Raw genomic sequence first — 27,269 nt, 5'->3', positions numbered from 1 at the left:
TCCCCTTCCATGCATGCTGCTAGCTCCTAACAGATCCTGATGCATAGGCATAATGTCATCTTGTGAAGAGATGAGGAAAAAGTACTTTCTCTCTTTCAGTGGTAATATATTTGAATGAAAAAAATAACTGATAGATTTGTTTCTGTGAACTCAAACTTTCTGAGTTTGATTCACTTTTCCAAGAAAAGAGTAAGAGCTCTGGCATGTTGTATTTCTACAAAAAGCAGTTATCTTTTGATCTCTTGCATTTTTGATAGGGCTTCTCAAGAAATGAAGTTCAGTAGCCTTTAGTGACTTCTTGTTTGTTTTACAAAGATGATACCATAAACTTTTCTGTTTATGTGAAAAGCATATTATGTTTTTTTCTGTAGTCTGATAGTTCAGATGCTGTTTCATTCATGAATACTGTTATCTATGCTGTTTGTCCTTAATCAGCCTTCTAAATGCTAACGCTCAGTTACTTCCTGTTGCTGCCTTTCAATGTGAGTTTCAAAGGAAGGTTGATCATTCTGGAAGCATATGAAAGATAGCTTCTGAAGTGTGTCTTGAAAAGTACCAAAGTAGTCTGTGAATTGCACCTGGTGCACCACCACACTGCATTTCTGATGTTCTGCGTCATAGGACGATACCAAAGCAATTCAAAATTTTCTAATCCAGAATGTTGTATTAACAAGAAGCATGATTCTAATCCAGAAGAAGGAGATTCTGGGAGAAGGATAGTCCTTAATTAACCCCTCTCAGGACTACCTTTTTGGATTATAGCAACAACACCAGAAACATCCTAAAGGAAACTTAGCATACTGCTACTCAGAATATCCTTATGGTGCCTTTTTAAGTTGGTAAAAATTAAAGAACATTTTCATAACTAAAAATCCATGTATTTCTTTTTTTCACTTTGCTTTGTAAATCAATGTCATCTGCCTATTTCTAATGGCAGGTATAAAAAGCTTTGTACAGTCAGCTTAAAGAGTCTGCCAGTTCTTTAAAGTGCAGCCTTAAACCCTGCTGTGTGAAACTGATAGAACAATAGAAAATGTACTGTGATCTTAACCACTGAACACCCTAAGTTGTGTAGTAAACAAAATGCTTACTAAGGCAAACCTGCCAGAGGTTATGCACTGAACATTTGACAAGAAGTCTGATTTCTGTTTGAGCAGTTAATACAGTGTTAGAACGGGAATGCATTATGTCAGCCTATTTTTTGGTCTTAAAATGATTAATTATTTTCAGTTGATCAAAAATTGTGTTTAGCTGTTAAATACTGTGAAGTACTTAATCTTGACGTTTACAAGTGCTTCTTTCTTTCAGTATTCTGTGAAACTGGAAAAAGGAGATTACACTATTCGGTTACAAATTCGTCACGAACAGAACAGCGAGCTGGATCGCATCAAAGACCTTCCATTTATTGTTTCACACAGGTTGTCTAGTACCTTGAGCTTAGATATTTATGAAAACCATAGTCTTGCTCTCTTAGGAAAGAAGAAATCCAACAGTTTGACATTACCACCAAAACACAGTCAGCCATTCTTTGTTACATCTCTGCCTGATGACAAGTAAGTTTCTGAAGTTCTGTTTTCTCAATTACATCTAACCACAACCTCTGCACCTAAATAAAATCATGCTTTGTTTGATAGTGTCTATCTGTTTATACTTGGTATTCTTATATTTTTCTTACGCTGTTCAAATTATTGTAGTCCAAACAGAACGTTACTGAACCTAGTTCTAACACTGAGTCTTCTTTCTCTGAATAGAATACCAAAAGGAGCAGGACCAGGATGTTATCTTGCAGGAGCTCTTACACTGTCTAAAACAGAACTTGGAAAGAAAGCTGTGAGTATCTTTAATGGATGATAGCTTCTTTTTTGGAAATGTTTGAAGCGGGTAAATAGCATGCCAAGGAAGCACTCTGTATGTTATGGTTTTAGTACTGTGAAGTGCACCACCTCTAGTGACAAAACGCATTTTTGAAGCAGTTGTTTCTTCATAAAGTCAGAGTAGCTTCTTAATTTTATTCTCATCTTAAAATTTCAAATTTAATTGCGTCTTCTAAATCTTGAGTTCTAATTCCTTGTTTCTGAATCCTTATTTCTAGAAGCAACTGCTTTTTCTTTTTTGGTGTGGCAGCCTATGAAAGTGACTTTGTTAAAATGCCTTATGTGGTGTCATTTTTTTTGAATGAAAACTATGTACGTATGTGTTTTGTGCATGTTGGTTCTCGAGTAAACCATACTCTTCCTTGCATGTATAGAGTTTGCAGAAAAAAAATCCAAGTCCTTCTTTAACACCTACATGTTATTTTTACAGAGAAGACGTTTTGTTGACTCAAATACTTAAGCAGATATTTTTACCTGCTGCAGACTGATGTTGTCAACCACTAATATGACTGTATGCTCCAACAGAATGACATAAGATCTCTATGTTGTGGTGGGGAAAAAAAGCTATGTGGTATTTTTGTTCATGATGTAGTATCCTATAAAAGCTACTTGCTAACTTGAATGAATCTGTAGTGCAGCAGTGCTTACAAGTGACTAGATCACTCGTCTGTGTATCTTGTGATTCCTTTAGCTATTCAAGTATTTTTAAATAGTTGGCAAAGAGAAGAATAAACTTTGAGTAGTTCTGGTGATTGATGGTTAGTATTTAGAAGTAATCCATGTTCATGTATCACTAAATGTGACTGATCAACTTAGAAATATAGTTTTTTTTTTTTGAAGGAAGTAAGTCTCTGTGAGGAGTGTGACACACCTTTAGATCTTGTTGAGTAGACAGGTTCATTCAGTCTAATGTGTTGCTGGTAGAACTTCTGAAGAAAATTGCACATATTAATCTCATGTGTAACTACAAGTTGGATGATATCTGCCAAGAGTATTAATGAATGAATGAGGGGTACGAAAAAAAAAGTAGCTAAGCTCTTTAAAATATAAAGGTTCAGTTATATTTGTGGTTCCTGCAAATTTGCAAGCATACTTCCTTGAAATCCATGATAAATCCATTGTAACAGTGTAGTATACTTGACTCAACCTGAATTCTGCACTTTCTTGAGCTGTTGGTTCTAATTGTTATTTTATAACTAGATTAAGTGATTATATATAAGGATTTCTGGGCTGGGAAGTAGGATGTAATAGGTGTTGCCTGTTGAATTTCATTTCTTGATGGTGAAGAATACATAAGAGCTTTTCAGAGAAAACATTCAGAGAAATTCTAGCTGAGGCCTGTTGTGTATCATATTCTAAGGCTTAGATGTTCATATTTCACTGAAGAAATGATGATATCAAATAATATCAACTTATTTCCATTGCCTTTAGTGGATCTCAATATGTAATAGCAAACAAAAGAATGAGTAGTCAGGGGAGTTATCTCTAGTTCAGCAAGTGGGATGCAGTTTCAGGGAAATGTGTTCTGTACGTTTTCTAGAAAATGGTACAATGCCACTAAACAGTTAAAACCTCAGATCTCTGCTTCGGAAAATGAATTTCTGTAATGTCATTAATGTAAGCTAAGTGGTTAACAACACTTGCTTGTCTTACAGGAATAAAGAACTACACACAACAATGTACTGTTTTATTAATTTTAAAATGAAAGAGCATGCTTTAAGAGCATGGTTGGTCATAGACGTGACTCTCTAACAGTTTAAAAATAAGTAGGTTGAAAATATAACCATAATTGTACAGAGAAGGTGTCTCCATCCTGTGTGGTGTGTGCATGTTTTCTTACAGTATGTTATTCTAACTCCCAGGGGCAGTCTGCAGCAAAGCGACAAGGAAAATTTAAAAAGGTACTGACTGTTAGTTTTTGACAAAGATATCTATATATCTATATAAGTCTTTTTGCATATGACTTAAAGAATTTGTCTGCCAGTATTGAATTTTAATTTGTCTCCCTCATCTACTTCCTTAGTCCTGGGTTATTTGCTTCAGCACTGTAAATACATCTCATTGTAACTGAGAGGCATGTGAACATCTGAATATTTCTGCAATAAGTGCCGTAAGAATGCATGTGATTAGTGGTCTGTAACTTTCTGTGAGACACACAGGCATCTTCAGTGTTTGTAGTGAAGATTTTCTGTGGCAAGTGTTTCTATCCATTGTATTCTGCCTGCAGAATTAGGAATTGAATACAAACCTACAGTTTACATAGTATTGGATACCAGACTGCATACTGGAACAACTGTCTGCTTATGAGGGCTTTGTTATAGTTGTAAAAGAAAAAAAAAAAAAAAAGCAGCTTCTGTTAGTGAGGATAACCTTGATTGAGAAGTATCTCAATTCGAATATATTTATTCACTTATTCAATTCAAATATATTTATTCAGTTATTCAAATATAACTTGCTATAGTCTAGAGTACATACAGTGGTGTAGGAGGTGGTGGAACTGGAGGGGAATAAGATGCATTTTGGGGAGTGGGACAAAGCAAGTGACTAAGTGATGTTCAGTTTTACACTTTCTCATACTTTCAATGGTGGTCTCTCAGCAGACAGAGACTGAAACTTGTCTTTTTCTTTTTTTTTTTTAATAAGGTCTGTTTTAATGGGCTACCTCTATAGGGCTGCTGTTTGTGGGGAGAGGTTTGTGATTATCTTTATTTCTTGTTTTGTTCTTCTGAAGCTATAAGGCTATTTTCATTCCCTTGTTTTCAAGGTACTGTTTTCTGGAACAGCATCCAGATTAGTTAGGATTCTTAGAAATAGGGCATGAGAGTTGTGAATACCACAGCTGATGGCAATAATCAGTTTGGTTTGGGGGTTTTTTTTGATTGGTTTCTTTAAGTGAGCTGGTAACTAGGCCTGCTAATTTAATTTGGTATTGGTATAGTTAGTAACTGTAGGAGTGTGATTAGACTTCAGAAAGATTTTAATTTAATTAACTTGCTGCAATTTTATTGTTGTAATTTGACTGAAAATTATGCAGATCGCTTTTTGGAAAGGTATTTTAAAAATCCTTCTGAATGCATAATTTCCAGTGGATAGGATATGAAGTCCTCATTAAGTAGACCTGTAAAGGGAGTTAATCTCCAATCGTAATTTAATTTAACAAAACAAACTCAAGGTTGCATGTTATGCTATTCTTTTTTTCTTTTACTTTTAGAACAGATTTGTGTTCACACCTGAGCAGTATATATGCCCAAGCCAAAATGAAAACTGTTCCTTTTCTGGGTACTTCCTGTTATTTACAAGATGCATCTGCACACTAACAGCAGATATGTGAAATTCACTGTATTTCACTGCATTGATCCACAATAGTTTCATTAATAAACAGCTTTTTCCAAGAGTACGGGTCTGTCAACATCCTTCTGGGCAAGTTTTGCATGTTTATCCTGCCCTCTCACTCTGAGTCTCTGTGTAGTGCAGATATATATATTTTTTTCCATGCTCAAAAACTTGCTACTGTATTTCTTTTGTGGCCTGGTCAGTCAAAAGGACATATGTAGATTTTTATTTTATTTTTTGCAGAGATAAGTCCAGGACCAATTTATAGGATTAGCAGTGTCTGTTTTAGTTTTATGGAGAAGTTTATTCTGATACCCGTGATTAGTCTGCAGACTTTTTTTTTTTTTTGCTTGTTTTGTGTGTTTTTTATTCTTTTTAGGGGGGATGAGGGGGAGTGGTAGGGTAGAGAGGAGGTACGGGAAAAGGGCATTGTTAGCTTGTCCCTGTATGCTCAACACTGTCAGAAATCCAGGATGGCTGTTTCTTGCAGTTTGAAAGTGCCTCTGTTTTGTATGAAAGCAGCTTGTGGTTGTGCCAAGAAATAGCACCCTGATTTTTCCAAAGAAAGTAGTTAATTCTCTTGTAACTGGACAAAAGGACAGTAGGTTCTTTCCACAGTATAAGCAAGAGTCTTTGTCTTACTGGACGCATAGCCCGGAAGCATGCACCTAATCCCTAATTTTCTGGTTCAAAAGCAATGCCAAGGGTGTTAATTTTATCTGAACGCAAAAATAAAAACCCTTAGGCATGGGTTTTTATGAAATGTCTTCCTGTCTTCAGTGTGTCTAGACCTTAAAACAAAACAAAAAAAATCTTTCTCTCTTTCTCTGACTACTAATCACTTGATAAGTATAAAGTTCAGAATTCAGTGATGTTTTTCTTGGTACTCTCGACTTCCATTGGAGTAGAGAGAACCATGTTGAAGTAGAGAGAACTCTATGGGAAGCTGACTTATCCTTGGTTTGCAGTGTATAAGCACATGCTAAACAGCGATGTTTAAAAAATAATAATGAAAAATTTGGTTCTATATACATTTCTTCTTTCACAAACTACCTTTTGTTATATGTTTACAATCTGACATTTTACTTGTCTCCAGCTTTTGTTTTTAATATAGAATGGAAGTGACACTAGTGTCTGGTTTATAAGAAACAGTTTTGTTATTTTACATAATGCAGATTTTAAACAGCAGTGTACAGAGTGATTTGGGTAGAAGGGGAGCTTAATGTCTTCTGATTCTAAGTCAAGTGCCAGGGACACCTCCTACTGGATCAGGCTGGCCAGGATCTCATCCAGTCTGACCTTGAACATTTCCACGGATGGGGCATCTGCTACTTCCCTGGGCAACTTGTTCCAGTTTATCTCCACTCTCTGAGGAAAGAATTTTTTTCCCCTTACATCTAATCTAAATCGCTATTTATTTATTTAACTGTAAAACTGGATACCTTGTCCTGTCATTTCAGTCCCAAATAAAGTCTTTTCTGATCTCTTCTGCAGGCCTCAGTGAGGTCTTTCTGGAGCTTTCTCTTCTCCAGGCTGGACAAGCTCAGCTCCCCGGCCTTTATTCATAGGAGAGGTATTCCAGCCATCTGATCACCTCTGTGGTCCTCTTTTGGACCCACTCAAAAACACCTGTGCATCCTTCTTATGCTGTAGGTAGTCTGCAGGCCTGGATGCAGTACTCCAGGCAGGGCCTTACAAGGGCAGAGTAAAGGGGGACAATCATCTCCCACTCTTCGCCTGCCTGAGAGGTAGAGAATTCATGCATTTCTCCCTAGCTTGCCATTATTTCCTATGCAGATATTAACAAATAATAGTAGAAGCGTTATAAATACAATCCTGAAATGAGTTGTAAGAGTAAATGTGTCAGATTACTTCCTTTCAGCTTTAGACTTGTCTTCAGGAGGCTTTCAATAGTACAATGAAGTGCCCAATTTGTTTAAGTCTGGCTTGTGAGTTTCATTTTCAGTTAAACAAAATGATTGCCATAAAAACAACAGTATACGAATTATCTCAATCTTAAAACACATACAAATCCTTAGACACGTTCAATGTATGTAGATGTGCATGTGTATGGCATTTATTAAATGGAAAATAAGACCAAAGATGATTTTCTTCAAGGAGGTTTTAGTTATGCTGTGGAAAGCCTTGAAGTGAAAATATTTTTTATGGAATTTCCATATAAAGTTCCAGATGTTGAAACATCAGGTATAAGTATAAATTAAAATACTTCAATGAAATTGTTAACTATTAATATAGGTCTTGTGAGGGCATTGTACATGTTGTATATATACAAGTTATAGTTCAAAGTTAAAAGTAAACCATCTGAGGCTTACCAAATTGTACACAGGGTATAGTGACCTAAGTGCATACCATGTATACTTCCAAAGTTTTTAATACTGCTTAAGTTTTTTAGAGAATAAACAAAGGATAGCTTTCTCATTAATTTGTACGTTGCCTTAAAGTAATCCTTTCAAGGTATAATATTCTTGCTTGCTGCCATTCAGTTTGTAGCTCTTGTGTGACCTATTGTAGGGAAGCTGCTTTAGCAGGGGGGTTGATCTCTTGATCTCTTGAAGACTCTTCAAATGCCTGCGATTCTGTGGTTCCGTGATTCATTAAGAGCTACCTTCCTTCTCCTTAATCTCCAATAAGAGTTTCTGTAAAGGCAACAACATTGTCATTCTGAAATATTCTGGTAACTTGAGGGGGATGCGAAGCTTTAAGTAATGCTAGTGTTCATTCATGGAATAGAGATAAGAGAATGCAGATGCTTTCAGTTTATTTTATGCCTATCATGTTTTATTAGACCACCTTATTTACCCTTTGAAATGCATTTGATTTCTGTAGAGAAGCATGCATATTTTTCTGTAAACTCTTGAAAGAGCTACCAAGAGATGAGGCCTATTGTTTTTTTTTCAGTGGTCATAGCTTGTAGTGTTTGTAGAATCTCATGAGACTAAAAACAGCTGGCTGAGAGAGTAGTGATTTTATTACCTTTTTGATGGCTTAGCTATGTACAAGGGCTGCTCTGAAAGTAATGCCTCCTATTTTATTACGTTGGCCTATGAAGTCAGAAGAAAATGGTTGGTGATATGGTAATGGAGGCTGAACCTTCCACCACTATTGCATTCCATTTTGTTGCCATGCAGCTAATGGTAGCAGAAGGACAATCTGACAAAGTGATGTGTGACATCAAATTGCACATGAAGAAAAGAGGTGTCATTGTATTCCTTCAAGATGGAAAAAATGTGTCCACTGGCATTCATCAATGCTTGTAGGATGTTTATGAAGACCAAACAGTGAATGTGAGCACAATGAGGTGGTAGCTGCTGCATTTCAACAGTGGCAGCAGTAGGTTATTTCTGCTGGTGCAGATTGTTATGGTTCTTATTCATTGCTGGTAAAAATGCCAAACTAATGGTGATGAATACATTGAAAAATAATGTTTTGTAGCTGAGAATTTGTTCTATCCAATAGTGTTATTGTGTTCTTTGTATCTAATGTAGCTTCCCTGGAAATAAATAGAAGGGATTACTTTCAGAGCAACCTACATTGACTCAGTCTCTTAAATGAAAATGTTCGTTCTTATAACTAGGATTTTGCTAATGTAATTATACTTGGTTTGAGACCTTCAACTAGACTAGAAAAGCCTTCTGATATAGATGAGGCTTGAGAATGCCCAGAGCATTTGAATAGATAACCTCAATTTTTTTTTAGCTAAGCAAAGTAAGGAAATCCTGAAATATTAGAATCCTTCCAGGAAAACAGATTCTTTCTCAGGCAGGTGTTAGTAGAGTGTATCTCATAAAAGCACTGCAAACTAGTGATTCAGATTTTCTTACTGGACTAACTTCTTAGGCATCTTAAAATGTTTGGTTTGCTTTAATGGACTACATTATTAGTTTCTACCTTTCTAATTACTGTAGCAAGCCCCAGCACCTCATTCCTGACTTCTGTATCCTCCTCTGCATGAGTTTGCCTTTTGTGAATTGTTTAGTCATGCTTTGGTGTTGCTGAAGTCTTGTTTAGGTGTGTTTACATAGGTCATGCACTTCACACTGGTGTAGGGTAGTTCCTATGAAAACTGCCATGTATACTAGTGCTCTAAACAACCTTTAAAAATATATTTGTAAGTGTCACTTCTGTAATTCAACCTTTAACTGCATAAGAAGTAGCAGGAATAATTGTCAGAAGGAAATATTAATGTCATTTTGTCTTAGGCATACTGAAAACTGTGCTGGTTACGTAGCAAGCTGCTGGTCTGACTAAATGTCATCTGAAATAAAATTGTTCTGCCTCAGCATTATTGAATAGATTCAGAAGTGTAATGTTAAAATCCATTATTCCAAAGTTATGCGTAGTCATTTCTTATGGTCACCTTTACACTTTCTGTTTAAATGACTGAAATATATTGTGCACAAGATTGCATTTCATTATGCAGTGCTGATTTCATTTATGTATTCACAGAAGTCTGTTTCGGGGTAATTGGTCTGAATAAATAAACAGCCAGAGCAGTTGTTCAGGCAACACAACAGTTTACATGATATTTCCACAGGATAACTGTATCTGAAGTATTTAAATTGAAGTAATCTTCTTTCTGAAGTATTTTAAATAGAAAATAGCTGGATATGTGCCCTCAGCGTTCAGTTTCCAGTGTTGTTTTTGTGTTGTTTTTTTTTTTTTAAGGCATCAATAAAAACAACAAAATAACCTCCCCCAGCAGCTGTAATGTCTTAGAGAGAAAGACTGAAGTCTAATATTGGCTTAATTGAAAACTTATCTATAAATTATTTCAGGATTGGCTTTCAGAGCATGGTGTTAGGTTAGTTAGCTTTTAAAATGAAGATCTTGTAGCTGATTTTCTTGTGCTGATTGTTGACCATCATGAACTCAAACTGTAGTTATATTTCAGTGCTAGCATTTAGAGTTTTCATAGTAGTAAATAAGTTATCTTCCATCTATTTTGAACACAAATAGAGGTGAAACTGGGACATCTGTAGCAGCAAGCTAGGACATAGCAGACTGTGAGTGCAGTAGCTGGTTAAGGGAAGAAACGCTCATTCAGGAGAAATAAACTTGTTTATTGTATGATCTAATTCATGTGTATATTATTGTAGTATTTCTAGAGTTCAGTCATCTTTGTTTGCTTGTTTATTATCAGATTTGTAGGATAGGATCTCTGACTTCTTTACCTTTTAACCAAGGTATTTGCTCTCCTTAAAAACAAAAACAACAAAAAAAAGCCACTGCTGTTTTCCTAACTAGTATTATATAAAATTATCTGAGTACACAAAAGTCAACTTGTTCAATTTTAAGCTTAGTCTTGTACCAAGTGTGCTATTTTGTTATTTGCACCTTTATATCGCTTAAAAAAAAAAATAAAAATAGTTCTTAAAGACTAATAATACTTTTTGTTCTTGGAATTCCTATTCAGTGTATGTGTAGCTCAGAGTAGTTGCTTGCTGTGATTTATTTAGCTTTTGTATACCCCTCAGTATGTGCCTCTTCTCCCACTTCCAGGATGTTCTTACAGTTCACTATCATCTGATACCATCACCTTCCAAGAGTAAAAATGGCAGCAAAGAAAAAGAAAGAGAACAGGAAAAAGAAAAAGATGTAAAAGAAGAATTTGCTGAAGCTTTACGAGATCTAAAAATACAATGGATGACCAAGTATGTCTGCTGTTGTTACTACAGAACCTTGAAGCAGCTTTAAAAAAAAAAAAAAAAAAAAAAAACTAGGAAAAACGTTGCTTTGAACTTCAGAATTTGTATTTTCATGTTCTCCTCTCTTCTAGGCTGGATACCCCTGATGTGTACAATGAGTTGAAAGAAGCCTTTCCTAATCATCTTCCACTATATGTTGCGAGACTTCATCAGCTGGATTCTGAAAAGGTTATTTAACGTTTTAAAACTTTGTCTCACTACATCTATTTAGCCTAAACAACTGAATCTTTATACATGTTTGGCTTTGAACTGATTACCATAGCTGTACTCAGTACAATAAAGCAGAAATTCCTGATTAGATTAGATTGAGAGTGATGTAAGCTAACTGAACATGAATTACTTAATCCATAATGAAAGAAGGTGTGCCTTCAGTATGTTGGCTTTTCATCTGTTCCTTGTTCAGTTAAACATATTGTAAGCTTGCTTACTGCTTTAGGCTACAAAGTATTACTCAGATGGTATCTGAGCAGAGCATATTTCCCATTTTGCTCCTCTTATGAACTGACAATATGTTATAACAAAATTGCCCAGACAAGTGAGAACAGTAACCCTTTGAAATAATACAGCTATATTTACCATCTGTAATTGTCCTCAAAAATGAGAACTGCAAACTATAACACAGAAACGTCTGTGTGCATGGATTATTTTTGTTCATCTTGAAGATGGACACCTTCATGTTTATGTCAGTAGTTTTAATTTTTTTTTCTGTTTGATTCTGATTTTGCATTTGAGTCAGAAGTGAATAACTGCTACCGTTATTCCTTGAGAGATCATCAGTTTGTTCTGGAAGGTGTTTTATTCCTGTAAAATCTGCATCTGTGTGTTTACTTTTTTTTTTTACAGTCTGTTTTGAGTGAAATGTACTACGTACATGGGGTATCTTGATAATGCAGACTTATCATCAGGTTTTTCCATGCGAGAAGTTGGAGCTGTAGAAAAAGGCATATTGAATCACTTAATCTTATTTCTGCATGCCTTTGCAATTATCCTGGTGGTAATAAAATCAGCAATCAAGTAGCATGATTTCATATCACTAAATACATTTCTTCCTCTCCTTTTAGGAACGTATGAAAAGACTTGATGAAATTGTTGAAGCCGCAAATACCGTAATCTCTCATATTGATCAAACAGCATTAGCAGTTTATTTTGCTATGAAGACTGATCCCAGACCTGATGCAACTACTATAAAAAAGTACCTAACCAGTAAATAATTTTCTTGCATCCTATTTTTGTAATCTCTGTACTTTTTCTGCATATTAGAATTGGAATGACTGTAATTGTTTTGAAGGGTTTGTGTTATTGTTTTAAGCACAGATTTCAAGCTTGTTTGCAGGATTTTCTTCCTTAATATATTTCAAGAATACAGGAACACTGAAGTCTGCAATTTGTTGCCTAGAAATGATAAATAAAGTAAGGATGCTTTCAGGATGTAAATGAATCTGAAAAAATGGGATACTAAGGTTGTATCAAGCTTAATGTCACATCAGAGGAACCATTATAACCTTGATGTGTAGAGGCTTGTATTTGGAATGCTAACTTCCTTTTTGTAATACTTTGCAACCTTTTGTAACTGGATTAGAAGCTAAAATTGACAGCAGTCTTAGAAGTAACTGCTTGCCGAAAATCTCATTTGTTTAAGATATATTGACCATACTTCTGCTTCTGAGTATTCTTGAGAATTTTTTTTTTTCCTATGTTTCTTTTTACTTTTAGATATGTTTCCCTGAATTACCAGTATTCATCTCTAGGAAGACAGTATTTTCAAATTAATACCCTAGACTGGAGAACTATTGTGGTGTGGTTTTAGTCACAAATACAAGAGCCACAGATTTGAAGATCAGGGCCTTAGAAGGGGAGGAAGGAACACTTATTTGTTATGTTAGATCATATACCAGATTTCAGTTGTAAAAGTAGTTTAGCTTTCCTGAATGTGTGTATGTAATTTTAGAGTTACTGACATAAAAACAAAGTTATGCTATAATAAATATCATTCTAAACATTTCTTGGTAAGTTGAACCATTAGATCATGTGGTTGAATCTAACATCTGAAACTGAACACCAGATGTAATGGTGCTTTAAATGGGTGCAGTTCCTTTGAAGTCAGCAGAATTGTATCTGCTCATGTTAGTGCTGGATTTTACTCTGTTTATAATGCCAAGAGCTATAAAGCTTTATTTCTAGATGCTGGCTTACCCAGTTTTAAAATCCTGAACTGCCCTTGCCTTAAGACACCAAAGATGTTTTAATCTGAGGAGAACAATCGAGTTTTTGTAATGTATAGTATGTCTCAGAAATATATGTATTTTTTCTCAGTTTTATTTATAGTAAATAGCCCAGTTTTCAAGATGATGTTTGTGCTTATTTTCAGTCTGTGTGTGCTAACTGCTGATTGTCAGTACTGATTCTGTTCTTAATGATGTGTCTATGAATAGCCCTTAATATTTTTCATGCTGTTTTTTTTCTAGTGAAATGGAAAAACAGAAGACTACTTTAGTGGATGCACTTTGTCGAAAAGGAAGCGCACTGGCTGACCAGCTTCTTCATCTGCAGACCCAAGATGGGGCTGCTTCCAGTGATGCTGAAAGCAAAGATGAAGATCATGAGAGTTGCTCAGAAGCCTTGACAGAGACATTCTGGGAAACGACAAAATGGACCGATCTATTTGACAGCAAGGTAAGAGTGCAGAGCAGACTTCCTTTTGCATATTGTATTTCTTTATGCTTCTCTTGGAATTATGCACCACCTCTTTGTGCACATGTATGTTCCTCCCTTCTGCATTTTCATGCTGTCCCCATAAGTTGTGCTCCCCTAATGACCTTTTTCCTTAGAGATTTTGCAAATCTGTGGTAAGCCCATCTCTCTGTATGTTAACATAGAGTTCAAAGGAAGGGTATAGTGTACCAGGTTTTCTTTAAAAAAGTGCTTGCTTTATTGAATTGCCTCTCTCTGTACCTTTCAGGCATTGTTTTTGGTTAGCTTGTGAGCTGCTGTAGCTGTACGCAGAAATACAAACAGCTACTCTGTTTAGTCCTCCATTCTGTTCCCTCATCTACAAAATAGACAGAAGTTTTGTGTTTTGCTGTCAGTAATGTCTATAGAAGTAAAATAAATTCTTGGAAATGTTTACACTGAAAAATTTATTAGCAGAAAAATTCCTGTTATTTTAAGTTTACTAAGACCAGAATTAACTTTGTTTCAGTTTGAAACAGCTATTCCAGAAGAAAAAAATTACTTGAGTCATTATACTTGTGTAGCTTCTAATTCACTGAGTTCAACTTTTTAATGGTTGAATTACTGTGTATTATTTAATTAGCTGTGTGTAACTCTACATATGGCTTTGGAAGACAAAATTGGCTAATGCGTTTATTTCTACTTCAGTTAAGCTGCCAAAGCACTTCAGATAGTTACAAAAGAAAATAATAAAATTAATTAATTTTCTTGACAATAAATAGTCTTCCTAGTAAGAACTTGTGATTTTGCAGGAGGTTTCAACAAGAAAGTTGTTGGTGACTGCTCTCGCTTCTTTTAGTGCATGTATTCTTGTACACATACATATTTTAAGCATTTTTCTTCTGATCTTAATCTGATTGTAGTATCCCATGGTAGCAGATTGTGCTTTAATCATACTTTGTAGGACGGAATTTTCTTGTTGCTTATCTGTAACTAAAATACTAGTAATAGTGAATCCTGTTCTGCTTTAATCTTTGGATTATAAACATGATGTTAATGTTTTCAATGGAAAAACTATCAGCACAGCTGTCCTACTGGAAGCGTATCAAGAAAAGTGCTCTGGGTCTGGAATGAGCAATTTGGGTTTGATTTGGGCAGATTAGGGATCTAAACTTCTCTTGAATCCAAGCATGGGACCTATCTGTGTGCAAGTTCAGGTTTTGCTCTGAAAATGTATGTTTCTGTATTGTTAAATAAGTAACTAAAAGGCCAACATTGTTGTGGCATTTCATGTGGAAGTGAGTTCTATTGCGGTTATGCAATGTGTTTGTTTCCTTCTTGGAGTTACTAGTCAAGAGCAAATCTAAACTGATTAGGAATAATACTTTTAGTGCAGAACTATTGTGGAATGCTCTGGGTATTTTAGACCAATGGCTTCTGAAAATTCTGAGTCATCCTAAAAATCCTTTAGAACTAACTAGTATGCTCATACCTGCTGTTTGAGCTGTTAGCACTATGCTTTCCAGCCAGCAAAGGAGTGCTCTTTGTGTAGTCTGTGACAAAAGAAGGCAATGACAGTGCTCTCAAATGCACTATAGAGCGATAGCAGACAAAGAAGGAAAATTGGCTCATCCCTTCTCATAAACAGTAACAGCTTGACTGGGGAGTGATAGCTATCTGGAGAGATGCTGTTCCCTTGGCTGCTAATCCTTAAATGGGGGGTGAGGAGGTGTGGACCCAGGCTCCACTACTTCTGGACACTCAGGTGCTTTGCTTGCACCTGAGCTCCTCAGGTTAGCTACGCCTTCTCACCTAGTGCTCAACCATTGTTTGAGACCATGATCTGGCAATTCCACTGCATGTGGTCATTCAAAAACATACACATATAACAATGATCCAATTATGCTTTTTTTAGCTCAATTAATGTCCTAAATTACAGGTCTGTATAATGGTATAGTCTGACATGAAAATAGATAGGAAAAACGTAGTTATGTTCTACTGTCTATTGCTGTGTACTGTGAGAATAGCAATATGTGTGTTGCTTTTCTACAAAAAAAAATGAATTTAACAATTTGCAGTTCCTTCCACTCACTTCTACCAAACTGCATCTGATGTTCAAGCTGCCTGGTCAATATTCATCTATTTTTATCATGGCAAGTTTAGGAGGTGGGATTGTATTTAAAACTTTCTCAACCTTCTGCTTGAATAAACACAAGTGTCTTGTTTTAAATATCACCATTAGCATTTAGTTTTTTCTAACTTTTTATCCATGTAGAATAATTGTTCCTATAAGTCTCAGGTTCAGTGTTGCATACAGTTTTACTGTTGTTGCATACAGTTTTACTGTTTTACTACTGGATTATTTTACTGCTTTAGAAACAATGTGCCTAGTGCATGTAATTTTGTTTTGAAGACTGGTAGGGGAAAATCTGAGGTTTTGAGCATCTCAGAGGAGCCTTAATGTTTGTGTAGCAAGGAGTCGTAGAATCACCAAGGTTGGAAAAGACTTCCAAGATCACCTAGTCCAACTGTCCATCTTCCATCAAGATTTCTGCAGGGAAGTTTGAGAATAGCATTGAGGACATAGTAGTATTTAAACCTTCAAAACAAATTGTAAGGAACAGACAAGTATTGTTGCAACAAAGGGCAAAAGTGTCTTTTTTGTTGATGATAATCTTCAGTACAGAGGACTTGGGCTTGACAAAATTCCCATTGGTAGTAAACAAACAAAAAAAAGACTAAAATGCATTTCTGTGACTGTGTTCTGGAAAGACTTAAATGAGACCAACAAAATGAAGTGTTATGGCTTAATTGTATTGCCTAGCCTTGGATGACTAATTTCTTTTTTTGGGGAATAGAAATGTGGAAAGAGGAAAGGTAAAGTTTGGAATAGTGATGTAGGAGCAGGAGTAGGCCTTGTGTTGAACATCCTCATAATCCTCAAGAGGCAGCTAAGTTATTCTAATACGAGGTTAGAACTGAAAATGTAGAGCTCTTACTGTACGTGAACATGACTCTGTGTCATTGATACTCAAAAGGTAGAGCAACAGGGTGAGAACGAATGGATGTTAATAATCGGTACAGTACTTTAGTGCTTCAAGTATGTTAACAGCTTTAGATAAAAATATTGCATTGATAGAAACAGTTTTTTTACCTCAAAGCTTCACTTGGGTCAGAGTTCTTCCAGATGTTGACAATGTTTAAAAGCTAAGTGAATTTCTGAAAGCTGAGAGAGAGCATGCTTTCTTCTGTGTGTATAAGATGTACTGAGAATATCATCATTTCTGTATGGTTTTGCTCACCCTCTAGTAAATCAGGTGCTATTTGTATGCTGCCTCTCTTCTGCTGTTGAAGTATGTGCATTACCACAGAGTGTTAAGTTCCCTTACTTGCCTATTTTCCATTGAAGTGTCATGTTTGTCTTGTTATAGCAAGTATGTAGGAAGGCTGGTGCTTGCTGTTGATAGTAAGTACATTGCTCCTGCTTCCTCTGTTCTAGTTAGATCACTTCTCTCTGAAGTTTTACTTTAAATGATGCATGAAAGAAAATATGTATTCTATATAGAAAAGGAATTTGAATATACCACAGTTGAGATAGCTCTGTTCAGCAGGTATTTGTTTGATTATGCAGGCACATTTGTGATGGTGCTTTAGTATTTTTTTAGTATTGAAGTATAAACTTTGTTTTTTTATTTACCTGATCGTATCTGTACACTTTCCAGGCCAAAATGACCAGAGTTAAACAAAACTTCTGCAGGAGAGTAGTAGGATTTACCTATTTCTTGCTGACATTGACTCGTCTATAGAATTTAACTCCCCTTATCCCTAACAGCTAATCCAAAGGTTAAGCAAAAAGTCATGTTTAAAAATAAGCAAACAGATAAAATACCCAGACCTTTCCATCCTGCCTTTTAAGCATCTTTGGCCTGGAGTGTTTTTCATATTACTGTCAGATGCAGCTGTCTGTTCCAGCAGATCATACTCAGTCACTGCCAAAAGGTTGTTGCTGTGCACTTGATTCCATGAACTCCCTTCCCTCTCTGAAAATAAGATAAGTCAATTTTTGTATGAATATTGCTTTTGTTTGTAATATTTGATTGAGCAGTGAGTCAACGTAAGAAGCTGAGAAACCTTAGTTTATTCCCATAGCTATATTTGAGCCTGAAGAAGCTCACTCCCTGATAATACTGAAGCTGTCATGCTTATAATTCTTACAGTGAGTTGTGTTGTCTATAGGCGTTGTGTAATGTAGCATTTTAATTATTTGTTATTGTAGGTACATTTTAATCAAAACAGTTCATATAATGAAGTAACTAATTATACAAGTCTCTTTTCTTTTTGCTAAATATTGGTATTAAGATCCCAGAAAGGTTTTCATTAGGTAATTGTTGAGTATTGGTGGATCTTAAGTGTGCTGGTTTTCAAGGAGCATTTTCAGATTTGAAAATACTGTAGCCATGCAAATGTCTTGAGAGATCATTTCAGAACTTTATCCTCCAAAGTATATGCATCTTTTTGTAGCTGTCAGCAAGTTAGGCAATTACCAACTATTTCTGTGGGTCTGGCTTTCAGTACACTTATTATTACAGGCCATTAGCTTGGGAACGTAGGAGCTAACATTTATTTTCCAATCCCAAAGCATCCTAAAAGTGCATATTGTTTTTTGTTTCCCTTGATACAGTTCTTTGGTCAATTTCTCATCTATATCATTTGTTCTGTAAAAGCTGGCCTTGTATTTATTGAAATTATAAAATAATATGAAGCATTTAGAATTCATTCCTATTCTTACATCTAGCAGCTGTTTTGTACACTATAGATTTGTTTATTTGCTGTTGTATACAATCTGATAGCAGCTGTTGGTTATGTCTTAATAGCATTCCTGTTTTTATTGTTTACACACATCAAGGAATGACCTCCAGTTCTGTGATACTGTAAAGCTTGCAATATTGTAATTTATAAGGCTTAATTTGATCAATATATGCACAAGTAATGAAGTATTATTTCTTAAATCTTTGCTTGATAATCTAACTGATTTTAAAGCATTTCATGCATTATTCTTAACTTCTGAAGTGCTAGCAAACTTTTAGTATTTTTACTTGTTTACAGCTGACTGGGTTTTTTTTTGTTTGTTTGTTTTTCAAGCACATAGAAATGATCTTTTATCAAAAGGTCTTGGAGCATTGTTTCAACCTTTTGATCCTTGAGAGATTTTTTTTTTTCCTCATTTAGAAATACCCAAACTTTTATTTGGCTAGAGTAAGGGTGTTTCGTAAAATACTTTGTTTTCTTGCCACAAAAACTCTAGGAAGCCCTGTTACGAAAGAAATGCTGTCAAGTGGCTTTCATCCTGCCTTTATCACTGATGTTCAGTAACCATTCAAAACTGACAGGGTCAGGTAAGAGCTTTCTTAATAGAGCAGTGACATTATTTCTGGTTAGCCTTTATTATGTTATATTTGCTGAAAGCTCCAATGCATCTCTCACTTAATTTTGTTCTGTTTTTGGTTTGGTTTGTGGTTCTATCATACTTTCAGAAAGGATTTTTGTTCTTCATTTTACTTCTTTAAGTTTAGTTTAATCAATTGAGTCTGCTGATGGATCCACTGAGCAGTTGTTCAGAAGTGTTTGGATTGAGAATGCAGCATGCAAAGTACTTTTCCAATAGCAATATTTGGAAAGATTTGTATGTGAATGGTGCTCTATGCTCATTGTTGCATATGTGTGTGTGCTTTAACTAGTACAAATTGTATTCAAAAGCTATTGCAGCTTAAGTGAATACTTCAACATAACCAAATAATAGTGGGAGACAGAAGAAGAATGGACAGTGCTTGAGTGCTTGGCATATGAAGTACTTGGCTCTTCAGAGCTTGAAAACTGTACCTTCACTTCCATGATAATTAGGTGTGCCACTTCCTTTTCTAGCTCTGTCTTTCAGGTACAGATACTGCAAAATATTGCATGTCAGTTAACTTTCAGGAGTAGTGTTCAGTTAGCTAAAATGAGGCAGGATCTTCAGTCCTTGCAGGATAGGAATATTGGATTCCTTAATATTTTATTAGTAGAAAATATTTTAAATCTTTATCATGCAAAATATTTATTTCTGAACATCCTTGAGGTATTTTTTTAGTTGGCTTCTCAATGGTGAATTTTAAGTATACATTGTTGGAAAACTGACTTTCATTTGAGGAATCAGAGGAAAGGAAAATCATTGCACTGACTGAGGGGAAAATGAATTGCGAACTCTAATACCAGGTTACTATTATTTTTAGTACAGTTTTAATGCAATGTCACGTTCTCCAACTTGGGTGCTGTTGCTCTTAAAAAAAAAAAAAAAAAAAAAAATTACTGCGAGCATTCCAAAGGAAATAGATGAAAGTGTCCTGATTCATCACTAGTTCTTAATGATGTGTGAAATAGTATGAACCACCTTGCAAAACTGAACACTGTTACCGTGTTCAGAACCTGATTTATTTCACATTATCTCTGAAGTAAACACATTAATTTACAAACGCTAGTTGCAGCATTGTCAGGTATTTGAACTCTATCTTTGGAATTTGTAGTATCAAGAGGAAGTTTTCTTATAATCTATTCTTAATAGTGTTGAGGAGTTGACCAGAATCTGAGGTTTGTCTTCATGCTTACCTGTCTTCATTGCCTGTTTATGACTATGTGCATACCTCTGTATGTATACATATATATACACACACATATATCATTCAATATATATGTTCATATTTGTTTCTGCAGTAAGTTTATTTCCTGCGAACCAACGCTCTTAATGGGGTCTTTGTTTCTGTGGATCAAAGATACGTCTGCCTGGTTCTTGATGATTTTATTTTGTTTAAACTACTTTTTACTATGCGGTTGCCTCTAGCAAATGAAAAATCAAAGAACCTAGAAATGTGATGACTAAAGAATTGGAATAATGATGTCTGTATTGCATAAAATGTTCTGAAGTCAGATATGTTCATGAAGTCATAAGTAGTTTCTAGGATGTTCTTGTTTATAACTGCTACTGGGCATCATCTGTTTTCCTGCAAAAAAAAATGTAATCTGTTTCATGTAAATGTTTTGCTTTAAATCGCTTCTACTTCCTGAAGAGAATCTGCTATTATTTGTTAAGCCTTGTAAGAGACAAGTATTTTAATATCTAAACTGTTCTATTTTCACATTGTAGGTTTTGACTTTTGCCTATAAGCATGCATTGGTGAACAAAATGTATGGGAGAGGTCTCAAGTTTGCAACAAAACTTGCGGAAGAAAAGCCAACAAAAGACAACCTGAAAAACTGCATTCAGGTAAATTGTGTTTAGTAAAACGATGGTCTGTATTAATGCTGAGTAAATGTTCAAACATAGGAGGTGTAATCTTTGTTATATTTATATTGTAGGACTCAAAATGTTAACCTTATTCAAGCTTTTGATGTTTGGTCCCATTTTTTTAATGCAGTTTCTTCTTTCATTTTTCCTAGAGTATTTACCAAAACTCTTCTGCATATTTAAATCATTATATGGGTGTTTAACTTCTGTTATCATTACTGTTAGTAATCACAAATAGTACTGGTATCATGTAGGTAGAGAATTAATGGGAATTACTGTACCTCCTGCAAAGTTTTATCACATCAAATATTTGTATGTTTAATTGAAAGCCTTTCAGATCTAAATAAATTCAAGTTCTCCAGACTTATCTTTCTGATTACAGATATCCTTAGTGAGTTGTTAATGTCAATCCAATGTGTGTTGGAAGGACTTAATTTGAAGAATATGATCCATGAGCATCTCACTTTTTTTTTCATGTTTGCTTTCTTCCTTCAGCTAATGAAGTTACTGGGATGGACTCACTGTGCAACTTTCTCTGAAAACTGGCTTCCTGTTATGTATCCCCCTGATTATTGTGTATTCTAGAAATCTGGAAATTGTAAACCTAAAGTAATTCTATAAGGGCAGGATATGAAAAGATAAGTTTGATTTTTTTTATAGGAACGCATGTTTTCATTACTGAATGTCAATCATTAAATTGTGTGTATTTATCAGTAAAGGCACCTGGGTACAGCTTAATACCTGTTAACCTGACTCCAGTCATCAGGGAGTTACCTTATTGTGCATCCCATTGCTGGCAATGGATGTGCCAGAACTGCCAACACAAAAGATTTGGAATTAGGCTGATATAGCTTACTGCATGCATGTTAGGTTCTTAACTGTTAATTTTAACTGCAAACCTGTAAAAGCTCTGTATTTTTTACAGTAAAATGACTTTTAACACATTTGATCTTAGTTTCATTTTCAATAGTATGAAGGCCTTAAAGCTACTTCAGGAGTAGCTAAAATCTTATTTATTAGACAAAAGTAATGGGACATAATTATCCGTATTGTTTGCAAGAGTTTACATTTGTGGTTTTGTTCTTTTTTTTTTTAAAAAAGAAAAATTCAACCTCTGAAACTGTTAATACATGCAGCTCAGAATTGCTGATGCATAGGTGCTCCTGTAAATCTTCATTTTGGAGTGATTTCAGGCAAACTCAAAAATCCATGTGAACCTGAGTATCAGGAGAGGCTGATACATGTATAAAGTGCCAGACAGTTAAATCTTGACCAGGTATTGTAAAGCTATACATATATGTTTAATAATGTTAAAAATGTAAAACACAACAGAATAAATGTGCAAAACTGACGATCAAAAAAACACCATGTGCGCTCTGATACTTTAAAAGATTATTTTATAAGTGATAAAAACAAATAAAGCTAAAAATATTGGTTCATTTAAGAGTATGTAAATGAAATTTGCTGAAAGAGAACACCTTCCAAACAGCAGAAGTTCAGTGCAGCCTAGAAGATCAATGCTTCTGTTAATGTCCCCCTGCTATCTGACTACTTACTGACATTGTTCCTCCAGTGGAGCGAATTGGTCTGTTTGAATAGGTTGTAAGTATGAACCCAAGACAAATGAGCTATATTGCTGTCTTGCCAGATTTCTTAACAAAACGTGCAGAGTTCAGCTACAGCTACAACTTCACAGATGTAAATGCACAGAGGGCATACCATAATTGCACATAACATTCCAAACTGCAAGATGCGGGCATGAAATCAAAATTAGCAGTTGTTTTTTTCTTCAGTTCTCTCTTACCGTGGCTTTAAGCAACTTGACATTTGATTCTGGAAATTCTGCTAGGATGGATGTATCAAATATATTGCAAAGTTGTTCCAAAAATTCATAGTCTGTACTGAATCTGAATTTATTTGCCCACAGTAATACTGTCCCTGGCTGGCAGAAGTGCACCATTGTTGCTAGCAGGGCATCCAGAGCAGTATGATGATATACAACATCACTTGCCAGTATAAAATCATAATGGTAAGTTGATGAAGGGAAATCTTCATTGAGGTCTTCTCCCCACACCAGTTTTCTTACTTCAGGTTTGTGCGTATTCATGTTGTGTGTATTTCTTGAAATGTTAAATGAGAGATTTTCAAGAACTTCAGGCAAATCAGTAGCTGTAACATAAGCTCCTAAGGAACACATAGATTTGTTTTAATTCAGAGCTATATAGTTAAACCTAAAGATACAAACTTTTGATATTGCTTCCCCTGCTTCCCCCTCAACAATAACTAGAATCTTTATTAACAAAACAGTGTTCAACTTGCTTTCATTTTTTAAAAAGCAGTGACGAATGTATTAATTTCATCTGTTGCTTCATTGCTTTCAAGTGGCAGTCACAGTTCTAGATTGTTTCATAAGAAATCTGAAAGGAAATAGTTTACTGACCTAAGATAGAAGCCACGATGGAAACTAAGCCTGTTCCAGCACCAATTTCCAAAACTTTCTTGTCTTTGAGGTTGAATCGTTCTTGATTTGATTCCAGATACTGCGACAAAGCCAGTGCCTGAAATAGTTACCACGTATTCATAAGATGGTATCAATTAAGTTGCACAAAAATTAATTTGATGTTTTTATACTGTATTTTTTTATACAGTGGAAAACACTGATGGCTGTAACATAAACATAATATGGAAAGAAAAATTGTGTCCTGTTCTTTATGTCAAGCAATCCAACTAAACTAATTTATTATTAATTTTAGGTTTTATGAGGTAATGGATTTGCAGCAGACATGTATATCTTTTATGATTCCTCTCACAGCTCAAGATAGGTAGTGTACAGATGGGAACCATTCTATTGATAAATAACATAAACAGATGTCGTCTTTGGATTGGTGTTAGGGTTTTAACTCCCATGCTTTCTCATAATGCAGCGCTGTCTACCTGCTCTGGGCAGGCTGACAACTCATGAATCACCAGCCCAATTTGCACAACCTCGCGCTTTTCTTGGAAAGTTTTACCATCTGCATTCTGACACCTGGTTAATTTGAGAACTGATGTTCTGACATTCCAGATTAAGATACCGTTTCATTTATCCATACACTTTATTTTTATCTTTTTTTTTTTGTCAGACATTGTTGGTGAGCTTTTCCCATAAAAGTAAATAAAAGTAGATCTGAAAAGGGAAGAAACACCCTTTTTTCCTCCAGAGCCACATTTGAGTCTACATAAAGTTCTTTTTTGCAGCAAGAGGAAAGAAGATTGGAAAAGACCTGTTTGCAAGTATGATTTTCCATACTGCACTGGAATACTTCCACGCTCTTCTTTAAAAGAAACATTTTCATTATTTTAAAATACCTTATTTTATCTTTCACAATTTTCTTCTTTAGTTTCCTTTTTGTAACGCTGATTGATTGCTTCCCAAGAGTGACTGGAAATGTGGAAGAAGCAACAATTTTTTCCAAACAATTTTAACTTATTTTTTTCCTCAATATCTTTATCCATTTGACAAATAGAAAGGAAGGTGTGTGCACATTTTTTTTTTCTTACTTCTGTAAGTGGAAATAATTTACTACCTACATGCCACTTCCATGCCCCATTTCTTTTGGTGCAAACTACCAAATCAGTGTAAGGCAAAGCTTTCTGCTCTAGCGTTTCACAGTTTAGTTCCTCACAAGAAATAGGTGTTAACTAAAAAAATACTAGTTTGTCTGCCATTGTCATTTCTGATTTATCAGTCACGTCAACTCCCTGGATGCCATACTGAGTACTTACCCCAGGCCATACCACTGCTCCAAAGTGTTCTATAGATTCCTGGATGACAATGTGCTGGCCTGCATAAATATAATGCTCTTTGTCAAAGTAGTGGGAAACTGTAGGAGCCCAGTTCTGCAATATTTTAAGAATTACTGGTGAATCTGTGAGAGAGAAAAGATGAAATGGGTATTTTATATGCATGTATTAATGCACAGCTTTTTAAAGGAGGAGAAGGAGTTTGTGAATATTGTACATGAGCACATGCACTGGAAAAGCTGTCAGGTGATGGGATTCAAGACCATCTGCTCTCCCGATGTTGGCAGTCTGGCTGCTGAAGGAGCAGAAGCAGTGTTTATAACGGGCTGTCCAGTAGAACTTATGGATGCCCCATCCCTGGAGGTACTCAGGCCAGGCTGGGTGGGGCCTTGGGCAGCCTGAGCTGGTGGGGCAGGCTGGAACTGCACAAGCTTTTAAGTTGTTTCTGTGATTGAGTGTTTACATGGCACTTCACAGATACCAAAATATAAAATACAGAGAAGTTGCCTTCTGCAGCTCATATTATGGTTGGGATTTAAGTACTTTTCCTTTTTTTTTTTTTTTTCCTACTGACTCTTAAAATCAGATACCAAATAGTCAAATCTTTTTAGATAGGCATATCAAGTTCATTAAATATATTACTGCTAGAAGATGGCCAGCAGATACAGAATGCTAAGCTTCATGTTTCAGAAAGAAGAGTAACTGCCATTTATGCTGTAACCTGTTATACTGCCGCTCAATAAAAGAGCTGGGTTTCTTGAATTTTTAACCCTTCTACAAAAAGAGGGTTCTGAAACACTTCTTCAGTGTATGTTGAAAAAACATATGCTGCTGTTGAGCAAGTGTCAGTCCCACTGTAGTGTAGTGCTAATGTGTTTCATCATAGCTTGTAGGGTGGATGTTCAGGATAGCTCAGCTTAACTGCTCCAACCAAACTCACTGGAAATCAGAGCACATAATGACTGTGCAGCCATTAGAAGCCTAGTAGCAGGATATGCATAGATGATACTACATTCAACTGCAAAGGACAATTTTGCTCTGGAATGCATGGATTTTGATTGATGCCTGCCTGCAGTTCTTGGTCGGTGTTCACACAAAGTGGCTTAGCTTGTGTTAAAATTTGTAATACTACAGCTTCAGCAGTGCCAGCCCAACCAATTTATGTTATAATCAGCTCTCTGGCGGTGCTTGAGAAATAATTCTCTGATGTCTAAATAAAATCCAGAGGCTTTTTACAATATGAGCGTCAATTATGGAGTTAGAATACTTTTCCTAGATTTGTTCCAAAAATAAATTACAACAGAGGAAAAAAAAAAACTGGGAAAAGTAGAGCTCACGGAGAGAAGAGTGACAGATTCACATTTACTATCCAAAGACAGAAAAATGAAGCAATGAAATGACAGCAGGACACAGCAATTACAGTATTAGAAAGGATTATACCGGAGTTGGATTCTGCTGTTGATGAGCAGTTGGAGCTGTAAGTCTCAGAGTCACACAGCTCTTCACAGGCTTCTTCTTCCACTGTTTGGCAGTCTGTTGCTCTTTGCATTGTGTTGGGAAATGGCAGCTGCTGTGCAAAGATTATGGAACTGAAATAGAAATATATATATATAGAAAGTTGAGGGCAATTCCTTTGTATAAGATGATTGGAGAGCTGGCTGTGGGTTCTCCCCATCCTGCTCTGGCTCTTCCCAGGCTCGTACGACTGGGTTGGGTAGCCTCACACTGCTGGAGGTTCCTCTAAGCATCTCCTTTGGTCCCTGAGGCAGAAGCTTGGCAGTGTCTGCAGGTAGTTTTAGTTGATGTGTGGAGGTGGTTTATTTGCACCCACAACACTGACACCATTGCAGTTCTACTGATGCTTGATATATTCCTTACTATTCCCTTTATTCACAGGCACAAAACTTGTGTGCTGACTCCTGTAGTAGTGTTTGTTCACAGTTACGGCAGGTGATTTTTTTTTATTATTTTTTTTTTTTTACCAATTCAAAAGGGAGAATGCTAAGTAATTGGAATTCTGCAGATTTTGTTTTGTGTTTTTCCTCCACAGCGGGCCTCTATCTGGCAGGTAATGAGTTCTGGCTGCACACCTTTTGTGTATAATTCAAAATACAGCGGAGGCATAGGAGATTGAAGATAGAAGGTAATGCTGGAGTTACAGCAGCCAGTTCCTGGCATTTGGGGCATTTTTTTCCCCACTTTTGGCATTGTGCCCCTTCAGAGAACAGTAACAGTTTCTATACAACCTCACATTTTCAATACCCGTTCTCAGCAGTGGCTCTCATTCCAGCTCCAGATATGAAAAAAAAAAAAAAACAAAAAAAAACCAAGTTCTTACTGTGGTAGTTCAGACTTACAGTTGGCCACGTGAGTACCACAGATCATATTTGAGGCAGCTTAGTAAATGTGTATTTGCTGCTCCACTGTTAAGCACTTGTAATAAATAGCTTCTCTGGTATCATTCAGTATGAGCATGTTGAATTCTAAACTAAATGAGAGATGTTCTGTTGCGCTTAAAAATTGTTATGTTTTCTCCTGTTTCGTTCTTTGAGATCCTCTGTGTAA

At 35.7% G+C, this 27,269-nt stretch overlaps 2 protein-coding genes across 4 annotated transcripts in view; one reads left to right on the top strand and one right to left on the bottom strand.

Moving 5' to 3' along the window:
* Nucleotides 1-21,865, top strand: part of TPP2 (tripeptidyl peptidase 2) — a 44,836-nt gene extending 22,971 nt beyond the window's left edge. Inside the window, exons 22-30 of one of the 3 annotated variants that reach the window (XM_031613751.2) lie at nt 1,309-1,553; nt 1,752-1,830; nt 3,737-3,775; nt 10,728-10,879; nt 11,005-11,101; nt 11,995-12,125; nt 13,399-13,606; nt 20,781-20,900; nt 21,417-21,865. In XM_031613751.2, coding sequence (XP_031469611.2) covers nt 1,309-1,553; nt 1,752-1,830; nt 3,737-3,775; nt 10,728-10,879; nt 11,005-11,101; nt 11,995-12,125; nt 13,399-13,606; nt 20,781-20,900; nt 21,417-21,506 — 1,161 coding nt within the window. In that variant the 3' untranslated portion in view covers nt 21,507-21,865. Of the gene's footprint in view, nt 1-1,308; nt 1,554-1,751; nt 1,831-3,736; nt 3,776-10,727; nt 10,880-11,004; nt 11,102-11,994; nt 12,137-13,398; nt 13,607-20,780; nt 20,901-21,416 lie in introns of those variants that run through there. The other 2 variants (XM_031613752.2, XM_031613754.2) reach the window with 2 other exon arrangements.
* A 646-nt stretch (nt 21,866-22,511) lies between these two features.
* METTL21C (methyltransferase 21C, AARS1 lysine) lies at nt 22,512-26,293 on the bottom strand. The gene is made up of 4 exons (XM_031613755.2): nt 26,145-26,293; nt 24,687-24,829; nt 23,362-23,479; nt 22,512-23,105 (listed from the first exon to the last, which is right to left on the bottom strand). The coding sequence occupies exons 1-4, from the start codon at nt 26,251-26,253 to the stop codon at nt 22,711-22,713; spliced, it is 765 nt and encodes a 254-aa protein (XP_031469615.2). The 5' UTR covers nt 26,254-26,293; the 3' UTR covers nt 22,512-22,710.
* Between the last annotated feature and the right edge of the window lie 976 nt (nt 26,294-27,269).

Source organism: Phasianus colchicus, chromosome 1 (assembly GCF_987193195.1).
Source record: "Phasianus colchicus chromosome 1, bPhaCol1.hap1.1, whole genome shotgun sequence".
NCBI classification, from domain to species: domain Eukaryota; kingdom Metazoa; phylum Chordata; class Aves; order Galliformes; family Phasianidae; genus Phasianus; species Phasianus colchicus.
This window is presented reverse-complemented; position numbering and strand designations above follow the sequence as displayed.

Bases quoted from the DNA above. Each gene is read 5' to 3' on its own strand.
- METTL21C (XM_031613755.2), bottom strand. From the start codon at position 26,253: ATGCAAAGAGCAACAGACTGCCAAACAGTGGAAGAAGAAGCCTGTGAA. The intron at 24,830-26,144 runs GTATAATCCTTT...TCTCTCTCACAG, and splicing joins AACAGCAGAATCCAACTCCG to ATTCACCAGTAATTCTTAAA. The intron at 23,480-24,686 runs GTAAGTACTCAG...TAACTATTTCAG, and splicing joins GAGCAGTGGTATGGCCTGGG to GCACTGGCTTTGTCGCAGTA.